We start from the raw sequence: 12,867 nt of genomic DNA on the forward strand, positions 1-12,867 counted from the left end.
CACGTGTCGCAATTGTGAGGATAAACTCGAGACCGACCCAAAATTAAACCTGAGTTCGTGTCGGTGGGTACTCGATGGGCTTCATATCATGCACTTGGACCGGCCACCTTTAATTGGACTATATATGGCCTAGTTTTAATTTTAATTTTGTTTTTGACAATATGGTCTGATTTGAAATGCTCGTTCCAGATTGGATTGGATTAAAAACAATCCAGTCCAATTATATTTAATCCAATAAAATTTGACAAGTTTTTGAATATTTCATTTCAATCCTACCTTTTTTGGTTTTTTTTTTTTTTGTTTTTTTTAGATGTTGCTATGTTATTTGAAACGTGAAATTTAACAGTGGTGTTGAATCTTAAATTTTTTGTCTTTTTTGTGCAGAGTTCACTACTACATAGACAATTACATTATTTATAATTCCATCATCAGCTATGGCTCATAACATTTTTGTTCGTTTTAAAATAAATACTTATTTGAGATGGTAATGAATAAGAGGCCTTATACACAACATGGTAGAGAGGCAGACATAATGTAAGTATGTTCAAACTGACTTTCTCATTTAATAAATTCCAAGGTGCAACGTTTGGTGTTTGGATGTATGTCTTTTGGCTTGTTTTAAAATTACATTATTTTTCCACGCCTGTTTGTAAAATTACCATAAACGGAATCAACTTCTTGAAGCACAAGAAAGTCCAAAAGCTTAGCACCAATAGGGTGCATCATCGCGTGCTATGCCTATTTCCATGCATAAAATTGAGGTCCACAAGCATATATACAGGACAACATATACCCAAATGTGTAATACAACAATACCAATACTTCATCGTTTTGCCATACATTTACACAGAGATCATGCTTTCTGTTTTTCAACCTTAATGTAGCAAACTTGCTGACCTCCCAATTCCTCCTCACCATCATTATGGACCTACCATTGATGCATGCCTAAAAATAATAATAATAATAATAATCAAGTATGTGACATCTTCGTGAGGAAAAGGAAATGTCAACTATGAAAACGTTGTACACACAATTGACAAATCAAATGTCTTACAATAGTCCCAAGACTGAAAAACCAACTTTTTCCATCGCACATGTCAAAAGCTTGTGCAACCACATAGTAAAAAAAAAAAATGATAAACAAAAAAAAAAAATAATAAATAAATAATAATGATTTTAAAAAAAATGAAAATTAAGTATAATTATAATAGAACTATAAAAGTGTAGATGTAAACTTTCCCATGCTTAATAATGTAGAGTATATATGGAATTAACCATTTATATATATATATAATAATAATTGAAAATTGAAATATAAAAGTGAAGAGAAAGCAAAAGTGCAAAGATGGATATATATATATATATATAATGGAAGCGTCCAAACAGTGAGAAAATTTAATATGGTAGCTTGTAGAGGGAGGTACATACTGCATATTGGTATATATATATATATATATATATATTGCTGGTTAGTTGGTCCCAGACCTACCTGCTCTCTGTGTGTGAAGCTGACACAGAAAAGATGAAAACCTTCCTAGGGTCATTAAATTTGTCCCTTCCCAAGTAGGGAACTAGGGAGGGAACATAGAGCTATAAGGTTTTTTCTTCTCTCAAAGTCTCTGTATTTATTGCCTGATCATCACAAAGAAAAAAAAAAAAAAAAAAACAAAAGAAAAACTGTGGAACAGACTCACTCTATGTGTAACCAATTTCCAACTACCTATTAAATGATTTCTGATCATTATTCGGAAAAACATCATACCACCAATAAATGAAACAAGAACATGATTTTTCAACTTCAATTGAAACATTTTTCATGGCACTTACTTATCCTTGCCTTTTATAGAATAAAATACCAGGGGGAAAACCTGTCCAACATTGGTTTTTCTCTTATTAAATATTGCATCTTTATCTTAGTGACTTATTATTTTTAACCATCTCAAAATAATGCAAATAACAACCAATTAGTTAACATTTGGGCAAACATATGTAACCAACCGAATTTACCAATATATATATATATATATATATATATATATATAACCAATCCAAATGCATTAAGTAGTTCCTTGATCAGTGATAAAGTCCATTTTTTCTATTAAGACTGATCTGAGTTTGAATCTCCACTCTATAATTGAAAAAAATGCATTAAAACAGAAATAAAACTAGATGACCAAATCCAAATGGATACTCACCCACCAGGAAGGTTGGGGCTTGGTAAATAATATTTATATATATATATGCATAACATCTCATCTCACTTAAGTACAAAAAGTAAAACAACATAAAATTTCTCAACGGCAACCAACGTACTAAAGCCTTGCTACTACGTTACAATACATTTGACAATCCAAGTTCAGGGAAAAACTCATGGACAAATTGTTCTTTTCTTCGACTTGAACAATCGGGTTAGACCTCCGGAGCCTGGACTATAACCGATATAACATAATAACAATTGAACAAAATTATTAATTTCGTTTAAAGCTCCACTTATTTCATGTACGATAATTATTTTGGTTAACATATTGTAACTAAAAACCACTCTATCGCATTGAACAAATACACCTGCAGAACAGACGAAATCACATTTTTTGCAGCAAAATTAATGACCAAGCTATTCACATGATCCAAAAAGAAAAGAGATATAAAATGGTCCCGATCGATTAGCCGTATGTTGTTTTAATTTAGCATGGAGAGATGATCAGAACCATCCGTGCATTTTCTATTTAAAGCAATATATGCACCAATTTCATACCAAAAAAAAAAAAAAAAGGCTGAATTATAATTAAACGTCTGCCTGATTAATATTAAGCAAGACCAAATACAGTACCAAAAAGAGGGGACTGAGAAAACAGTACTCAATTACTTCCCCCAACATAACATATTGAAAGCTAAATAGTAGTCCAGTCACTTTCCAAGCAGAGTAAAAATATTTAAGGCCAGATGATAACCTCAACTAATAACAATACATAAGAAACGTAGATAATACCAGTTTCAATCTTTTTTTTAAAAAAAAAAAAAACATGGATAATACCAAAACAACCTTACCACCACTACTGCTGCTACTAATAATGATAATAATAATTAATACTCCACAGTAACATATCCGTCATTTTCAAAAGTCCCCAAGCCCATAAACGGAAACCCGAAAAATCAGTAAGACCACATGCATTCAAACTCGGAAGATCCCAAATGCCTGGACGATTCCTCCGGCGGCTGCGGCGGCGGCCAATTGACGGTGGAGTCGCAGTCGACGATTTCAATCCCACCTCCGATTCCGGCGGGAATGTGGATATCAGAAGGAAAAAAAGGCAGGTAAAGATTCTCTTGCAGAGACCTCAGGCTCGGGAAAGCCGATACTCCATTCACGTTTCGGGAGAACCGAGACGACAAGGAGGACGAGGGATCGAACATCGGCGGCTGAGGCTGAGGAGGAGGAGGAGGAATGTCGAAGTTCAAGTTGAAATTGCCGTTGGTGGCAATGGTGGAGAAACAGGACACGTGCTCATTCGGTTTGGGACTGTCGTACGAGCAGTTATCACGGTCGGTGAGAGTAGCCGAGGCATTGTTGTTGTTGTTGTTGTTGTTGTTGTTTGTGGTGGTGGTGGAATTGGTTTGGTATGGGGAGGAATCCAGTAGTGGCGGGAGCGAGAGCGAAGATGGTGAACTCGGTTCTGGAAATAAACTAACGGAACCGGAAGAGCTCATCAACCTTGTCTTTTTCGATCCGCCACCGCCGCCGCCGCCATTGTTCGTTGTAGAGCCGTTACCCGAGCCGCTTTTCTGGAACACACGGGATATCACCCACTCGTCCTGTTCGAAGTTAAAAAAGACAAACATTTTAATGCAACGCAAAAACAAAAACATAGACGCTCATAAAACAAACAAACAGTGACTTTGCATGCATTATATTATAAAATGTCGTTGCTCATAACGTTGCACATTATTATTGATGGAGAAATCGGCATTTGGGATCGATTCTAATAGTTACAAACATATGGAAATTGGAAGAATTATGTTACTTGGAATAAAAGCAACTGGCAATAACCTGTTTTCCCCATCAAAATAGAAGCATGAGCAAAGCGCTAACTAATGGGTTTCTGCTCTCGAAAAGAACAAAACCAAAAAAAAAAAAAAAAAAAGTTAAAGCAATTCCTAATTTAAGAGTTCCTTGTCAGGCTTTACCTTTGTGTAGGATTAAGAGGGTGATCTATAGTGTACCAATATCCTCGTTAATCGCCAAAGCAACTAACCTATACTCAGTAATATTGTGTACTAGAGTTTAACATGCTGTTAGCTTATGGTATAACATAAAGTTATTTATTTAATCGAGAACCAAGATAGAGACTTTGCAAAGGAAATTAATAAGGAAACAAAAAAGGATGGAGAGAGAGAGTGTGTGAAAAAGAGAAAGAACCTTGGAGCTCCGAGAGAGATAATGGTAAGCAAATTTGCCTTCAAGACGGTATTCATGCATAACCCAATTGCTCTTCTCTCCTTTAGGAGCTCTACCTCTGTAAAACACCAGGGTCTTCTTCATTCCCACAAGCGAGCAAGTCTTGGAGCTGTAAATCTCCCTGTCTTTCCCAGTAGCTTTCCAATACCCAGCTTCAGTGGCTCTGTTAGTTCGAAGACCCGTCGGATATTTCCGGTCACGAAGGCTAAAGAAGTACCACTCTTTTTCTCCCATCTTTGCCTTCTCTGCAAAACATTTTCTCAGAACGTCACAAAATTTATCAAACTAATTTCAAAAACCTCTAGTGAGAGTGAGAAGGATGGTCAATTCAAAAAACAAGGTTTAACTTAATTAAATTTAGCTAATTACCAGGGAGCTCCCATGGCTCGCATTTGTTGAGGTCCACTTCAGCAATAGCTCTACCAGTGAAACTGCTGTCGAGCACCTTCTTCAGTAGGTAATAGGTTATGAGTTCCTCATCAGTAGGGTGGAAACGAAAGCCAGGAGGTAAATGAGCATCACCATTGTCAAAGTGATTGAAGTTCATGCTTTTGCAGCTTGGAAAGAAAACAAACAAACAAAAGCTACAAAGAACTATATGCCCTAGTAAAATAAGAAAAGAAAAGCAAAAAGTGAATCAGGAGAGAAATTAAACTATAGGACACTTCTGCAACCCAAGAATGAGAAAACCCAGTTGAATACTCTTTTCAATTTCTAGGGCTTCAGAATATCCATGACGATCCACATTGCACAACGCCTAGAGAAACCAAAAGTATAAATATTAGACGGAGGTTCATTAACAATTCTCTTGGACAAGATTTTTGAAAGGATGTATGTTAAATAAAGCGAGGTAAATAGAACTTCGTTTTCGTAACTAGTTTGGTAAGGGGTTTGGCCTGGGGGTTTTGGGATTTTTGGGTTTTTGAGAGAAAAGGAAATGTGTGTTATATGGATTTTTTTTTTGTTCATGGGGATTTGATGAATCTGAGTGGCAGAGAAGAAAGGCCGATATAATAAGGTATGATATGGCTGGAAAAATCTCTGTTTTTCTCTGCTCTGTGACTCTGTCGTCTTCTGCTCTCTCTATCTCTCTCTCTCTCTTTCTTTCTTTCTCTCTGCTAAGGCCCTTATCATATCCATAGCCACAGAGAGAGAGAGAGAGAGAGAGAGGGAGAGAGAGAAGATGATGTATGTGTCTTAAGGAGTGGGCTCTGGCGTTCTGCTTTGAGTATGCGTGCGTGCGTGAGAAAGTGTGCAGGTATTCCTCTGTCAGTGAAGAAAATGAAAGGGAGGGAACAGAAAGTAGTTTTATGAGAGAGGTCCTTTTGTGAGAGAAAGAGAAATGTATTTTTTTTTTTAAAATAAAAATCAAAACAAAAAAAAAAAGATTTTCACCATTCGATAAAGCTGTTTCATATCTCATCTGTCAGCACAGTACAAATATTAAATAATCAAATAGACAGAGCCATGGTAAAGTAATAAAATATACTACCCTCTTTTTTCTATCTAAAACTTTCATTTTTTCTTTTTTCTTTTTTTTAATTTTCTGCTGATATACTTGTGTCTCTGCAAAAAAAAAAAAAATTCTCACTTTTTGTAAAGACTCTCTTTTTAAAAATTTTTAAATTTTTTCGGTTTTCTGGGATTCACTGATGATCATAATCTCTCTTTTTGGGGCTCAGTTCATTTGTTCTCATTTGGGTGTCTTTAAAAGCCATGTAAAAAGAGAGGTTTGCTGGCTTTTCTGCAACAGATAATTTTGGTTTTACCTTTTTATCACTGTTTGGAGTGTCACAATTTTTGCTGCTTTTAACATAATTTTTTGGGAAAGTCCCATGCAGATTTTGATCCATTAGACAAAAGGGTTTCTTTTCTTTCTTTTTTTTTTTTAAATTGTCTTCATTATTTTTTTATTTGTTTTATTCATATATTTCAAACATCACCTTATTTTCATATCATGCCAAAATTCTTGTTTTGGAGTTATATACTCAACATTATTTAATGGCTCCACAAATTATAATAGTTAAAAAAAAAAAAAAGCATACAAAAACTGAGTTATAATGTGACATTTTAAAAAGCCCTTTTCAATCGATGTAATATATATGAGTTTGGATATCTAATCAAGATTTAGTATTATAATATTTGGGGCTGTCTCGTACAATTAGTCAATCAGGTAAATATGTATGAATGATTTTGTCTTGTAAATTTTCTTTTCTTTTTTGTTTTTTTTTTTTCAAAGGACAAATAGAGACCAAAAACAAATAAGCCAAACTGTTTGTCGCATTCTAATCATTATTCAGCTCCGATACAAAGAATGAAAGCACTTCAGACTAGGGTTCAAACAACAAAGGGCACTGAAGAAACAGTAAACTTTTACATTCTATCTTGCTATAAAATAATAAAACAAAAAACCAGAAAACCATGCCATTTCTTAAACTCAGAATTTTTTGTGCTGAAAGCTTTGTATAATTCTGATATGTTTAATTCTATACTGTAAGCTCTCAAAGAATGCCCAAATACTTTTTATTTTATAGATTCAAAAAATGATGATGAAATACACATACAAAATCATACAGAAAACTAAGAAAGTATTTTATATATACATTTTTTAACTACAAAAAATACCATGGCAATTTATTTTTCAATCCTCACGGCTGAAAAATAACACAAAAAATTTCGATTTGTACGGACCAAAGCAGATTCTATCACACAAACATAAATGTATATGCATATTTTATTGCTGAGAAGATTCTATATCACAAATATTATTATTCTAATTAACTTTGTAATATTGAGAATCTCATACCCTTCCAGTAAGTAAAAGGATTATGTAGTACGTGAATTCCCAGTCTTCCCAGATGTCCCGTAGAACTCAAAAAAACTTTTTATACCATATTTACGCTGAGTGCTTCCCAGTGTAGCAAAACAAAGCTTTCTGAAATTGTACATATTCTACCGGAAAGTTTTGGAATAAAGTAACAAAAAGAAGCATAAAAAAAGGCTGACTATATGGTCGTTGAGGCTGAATTATTTGATTTAACTTATACTCAAAATCATTAAATTCTAATTACCCTCAACAATTAAAGCGAATAAAATAAATGTTTTAAGCGACTAGCTAGAACTGAAAAAAGTACAACCACAAAAATAAAAAAATTAAAAAAAAATGAGACTAGAACTAAGCAAATGACAAAGAAAGACAAATAAAACTTTTATACATGGACAATGTTGGAGTTGAAACTTGTTGATTTTTGAACACCCAAAGGGTCAAACAAAATGAACCATCCAATGGGTATTTTCAGACTTTCCATTTTTTTTATTTTTTTTGTTTTTTTGGGGTTGATTTTGTGTTTGTTTTTTCATATATAAGTGTCTGTTTATGGGGTAGGTGTTTGTTTGGAGGGGTTTGAAAATATTTTCAACAGAGGAAATGATTAATTAAGCATGCATGTATCTATTCAGAAATCACATCCATCCATCCATCACTATCAAAGGGAAAGAAGATGGAGAGATTGATGCAATAAGATTTTGACACATCATGCTCGGATTTTGAGACTGTGGCCCCACCAAACAGGCTTTACATCAAATCATCATCCTCTTCAATCTGCATGCTAAGGTCTCTCTCTCTCTCTCTCTCTCTCTCTCTCTCTCTCTATATATATCTCTCTCGCTCATACGAGACGCACGTACACCACAAAAGCACCTCTTTGATTTGCTTATTTGGCCAATGTTTTCAATTTTTTTTTTTAATGTTGTCAAGGCCATTCCTAACAGTAGTTACCTGGAAAAGCCAAAAAATCCCCCCACAATCTTCTCCTATTTTGGCCATCTTTCTAACTTTTTATTTTTATTTTTTATTAATCTTTTCTACTTGGTTTTCACTGCTTGTCTGCTCTCTCTCTCTCTCTGTATATATGGTTTCTTAACCGGCCGGGTCGGGTCTCGTATCCACTATCAATATGCCCATTTTTCTTTTTTATCACATCGTTTTCACGTTTGATCAGCAACTTAAAAAAATTCTGAAAACCCTTGCTTGTCGTTTTGATCGAAATAAGGTGCCTGCTACACATGCCCTTTATTCTTGCTGTTTGTATCATTACAAAAATCATATTATATATATATATATATATACACTTATAATATATATTCTTAAATTATGTAATTCAAAAGTTCACATAGGATACATGTCGAGTTGTGATATCGATTCTTGGAATAATCTTTTCCTTCCCATAATATTTAGGTTGGCATGTAGTACATTATTCCATGCATATGATGGAAATTATTTTATATATTGTAAATTTTTTTATATAAATATATACATATAATATATATATATTCTTAAATTATATAATTCAAAAATTCACATAGGATATATGTCGAGTTGTGACATCGATTCCAGGAATAATCTTTTCCTTCCGATAACATATTGGTTGGCACGTAGTACATTATTCCATACATATGATCGAAATTTGTCAAGATTATTAGTAAATGATGGGATGTATATATATATATATATATATTATTGTTTTGATATTGGATTATTGTTAAGGCCGATTCAAACATTATTATATATATATATATATAAAACCAACGAATTTAAACTTTTCCCACAAACATATATTGGGTGGTTGTTTCATAAAACACTATATCAAAACGACACATTTAATTTTTGTCTATCGATTTATAATGTTTTAATTGGTCATGGACATAACTACTTATTCATATATGTGGTAGTTTTCATTTTTTAAGTTAGTTGGCGACTTTATAAATCACATGCATATCAATAAAGAAAGAGTTGTTCAAAAATTATTTGTAAAACTGTTATATAGGTTTACGAATGCCCTGCTTCAAAAGGCTAATGCCTTACGGCAACAATTTTAGTTCAAATGTCATATAATCTCAATAGTATAACGTGTAGAATATGGTATTTAGAAGTATGATAGTAAATATTTTTATTTTTTTTTGGTTTTTTGGGGGGGGCATTTAAAATAATAATAATAAAGGGATCAAGTTTTTTTAATCGATCGAATGACCATGTTGATCAAATCCACTGGAATCGAACGATGCAGTTGGGATTTAACTAGACTTTTGCTTCTGCTTTCGGAACAAGAAGAGTTGACTTTTTAAGAAACAAACAAAACCCAAAAATCACCTCTCCCATTTCTGAGCTTCAAGTTATTTTACCATATTGCCCTTTTTCTGTAATTAAAGTTTTTTTTAAAAAAAAAAAAACAGAGGAACTCAAAGCGTGTGGATTTTTATGAAATGGAAAAAAAAAAGAAAAGCGTGTGGATCGAGACCGATCGCCCTGCGGATCGCGCGTGACGACAACGTGAAATCACTCCGCCGCCCTCCACCTACGGCGCTTTGTAGTGCGAGTCAGTCCCTTAATTTTTATTTATTTTTTATTTTTTGGCTCTGTGTGGGGTCCACCTCCCCTATAATATGGTGCGCAGTACGCACCACCTCACCCCCCCAACCCAACGCTCCGTATCTTAGCCCTGATTACAATAATCGTGTTCCTGTGAAGACAGTCCAATAATGCCACCACATAATTAGTACGTCCCTGATCTTGACACGTCTACATCTCCCGTGGGCTCCATAACACACAAGTACTCCTTGATCCACGTGTTTTATTGCTGAGATTAACTTTTTAATCCGTCTTGGACGATTAAATACATTATCCTCTTCATGGTGTTGCATGGAATAAGCTAGTAATAATACCAAGATTTTCTGATGTTAATAATCTGTATATGATGTCTTTCTAGTGTTGATAACATGATGGGATTCATCAGAGGAAAAAAATAAAATAAAATAAAAAGATTCCGGGAAAACTTGAGGAAGTTGATGTGCCTCCCTTGCTTTGTGTAGTGTTTTGGTGGTTATTTTTCTGTTTGATTCGGTTCTTTAATATCGCAGATTGATCTAGCTTTTTTTTTTTTTTTTTTTTTTTTTGATAACATAAATTGATAAAACTTGGTTCCCAAAAAGTTTGAAAAATGCATTTTGTCACTCAAAATCCATGATGATTATAGAGCATCTTTGTAATTTTTATTTTAAAAATTCTAACTTTTAAAATAGAGAGTATTTAAAAATAATCTATCAATATAAAGAATGAATTTTTTTTTCAATTCCAATATTATTTTTTTTATCATTATTCCTTATTTTTTATTTCTGAATAAAGAATTATTTTTTATATTATAATACCTAAGTACAACAAAACATTATATATATATTGAGTATTTAAAAATAATCTATCAATATAAAGAATGAAATTTTTTTCAATTCCAATACTATTTTTTTATCATTATTTCTTATTTTTTATATCTGAATAAATAATTATTTTTTTATATTATAATACCTAAGTACAACAAAATATTTTATATATATATATATATATATATTAAGAAATATGAAATGGAAGAAAATTATTGATTATATATTGAAAATTATAAATGTAATAAATAAATATATTAAAGACCTTATATAAAAAATGAGCTTGGTTTTTACCCCAAAAAAAGAAAAAAAAAAAGAAAAAGAGTTTGGTTTTTTATATTTAGAGAATCAAATCTTACCATATATTTTAAAATTTCGCTTTAAAAATCTTGTTAAAGTTATAAAAAATAATTGCAGCTCTTTATAATAGAGAAATTAAAATTTAAAAAAAATATATTGTTGAAGATGTTCTTAACTTATCGATTTTTAGTTTTAAAAATATAAAATAAAAATAAATAAACGCAATCAATTAATGATGATTATACGGGCAGCCGATTCCATTCGGAGTTGTGATCACCAATCATAACAAAATATTTGTCCACGTGGTTTAGCAAGAGGTGTTGTTTTTATCTTCTATGACCAACCGATTCGGTTAGATGAAGGGTTCTTTGCTTATTGTTCCTTAATTCTACCCATTTTTAATATTTAACAAAGCAAAAAAACTATAGATTGTGCAACTTATAATATATTCTAAAACAAATTATTGTTTTGTTTTGACTTTTTATACGTATACGAGAGATGTGGAATATATGGAAAGTTGAGAAAATCTCATATCACATCACTTAAGAAATGAGAAAAATGCCCTACTCTTGCCTTTAGTTCTATATTGCCACTTGCCAAGGACATATATTTTTTTTTTTTTCCCCGCCTAATTTTCAACATTGATGTCAAAATAATAATAATATTTATATTGAAAAAAGGAATATGGTGGGCCAAAAACTTGGGTTATAGATCCACCAAGGAGGCGGGCAGCCTCAACCGTATATGGTTAACAGGAAAGCCCGCTAGCTATTCCCATCCCTGTCAGGATGGCAGCCGTTTCTCCCTCCTGTGAACACAAGCTTAGGCATGTAATTCTTTTTATAACGAGCTTAAGAAAAATCCATTTCTTCAATGTGGGATAATTTATAGTGAGCAAGTTATTATTTGTTATTAGCATACTTGCGTAGCCTTTTCCCCAATGTTGATTCACTTCTCCTTTGATTCATTACCAACTTATTTTTGTAATCTGGAACTCTGGGAGGGACATTATTGCTAGGATTTTCAAAGGTTTAAGCAAAACGTTATCCAAACGAGGATTTTTTTTGTTTTTTTTCCCGATACTCTAAAAAGTATGAAAGTTCATGAAAATTATATATCAACCAATTGAATGTGATCCATGGAAAGCAAGTAAAGATATAATGGAAAATCAAATCAAATCAATCAATTCTTTTGCTTTTGGTCAATGCCATGAAGTCCAGTCAGTTAAGCACCTTTTTGTCGATTTGCTTGGTGGGACTTCAGAAAAACATCATCGATGCCATTTTAGAGAAAAGAAAAACTTTACGTGTTTAGGTTTATTATTATTATTATTATATATATATATATATATTTTAATTTTGAGATGTAGAAATTTGAATTGATCAATTTTGGGAACAGAATCTCGATTGTTTTCTATTTGAAAGAAAAAAGAAAGAAGCTCAAATGCTATCTATTACAATTGCCATCTTAAATTGAATTGATGCGATTCTATCAACAAATAGTACCAAATTTTAATAATCCATCTGTTTTGATAAAGAACTTACCCTCGTCATTATTATTCTACCATCTGTTTTGATAAAGAACTTACCCTCGTCATTATTATTCTATGTACGCAGAGTTTGCAATCACACTTTTGATAAACCATATAATGTGGTTATAATGGCCTTCCAAATATATTGTCTATGAAGAATTAAAAATAATTTGGAGTACAGCTTTCAAGATATGAAATAATAATAATAATAATAATAATAAGATAATATAAAATAATTATTAATAATAAATAGAAGAATTTAGGTGACATGAACATTACCATGCCACGTGTGCACTGCTTGATAAGGATAAGAAGGGAACCATACATTGATTTGGAATTAGATTAAAAAAAAAAAGTTTAATATTAT

The 12,867-nt window shown here is 32.4% G+C and overlaps 1 protein-coding gene and 1 non-coding gene across 2 annotated transcripts; both read right to left on the bottom strand.

Moving 5' to 3' along the window:
* Positions 1-2,788: 2,788 nt before the first annotated feature.
* On the bottom strand, positions 2,789-5,715 carry LOC107432467 (protein CUP-SHAPED COTYLEDON 2). The gene is made up of 3 exons (XM_025066466.3): positions 4,826-5,715; positions 4,418-4,701; positions 2,789-3,813 (listed from the first exon to the last, which is right to left on the bottom strand). Exons 1-3 carry the CDS (start codon positions 5,001-5,003, stop codon positions 3,154-3,156), a joined length of 1,122 nt encoding a protein of 373 aa, XP_024922234.3. The 5' UTR covers positions 5,004-5,715; the 3' UTR covers positions 2,789-3,153.
* Positions 5,716-11,662: 5,947 nt separating this feature from the next.
* LOC112489027 (U6atac minor spliceosomal RNA) lies at positions 11,663-11,787 on the bottom strand. The gene has a single exon (XR_003053353.3). It is a non-coding gene; the product is annotated as a U6atac minor spliceosomal RNA (small nuclear RNA).
* Between the last annotated feature and the right edge of the window lie 1,080 nt (positions 11,788-12,867).

Source organism: Ziziphus jujuba, chromosome 11 (assembly GCF_031755915.1).
Source record: "Ziziphus jujuba cultivar Dongzao chromosome 11, ASM3175591v1".
Taxonomy (NCBI): Eukaryota; Viridiplantae; Streptophyta; class Magnoliopsida; order Rosales; family Rhamnaceae; genus Ziziphus; species Ziziphus jujuba.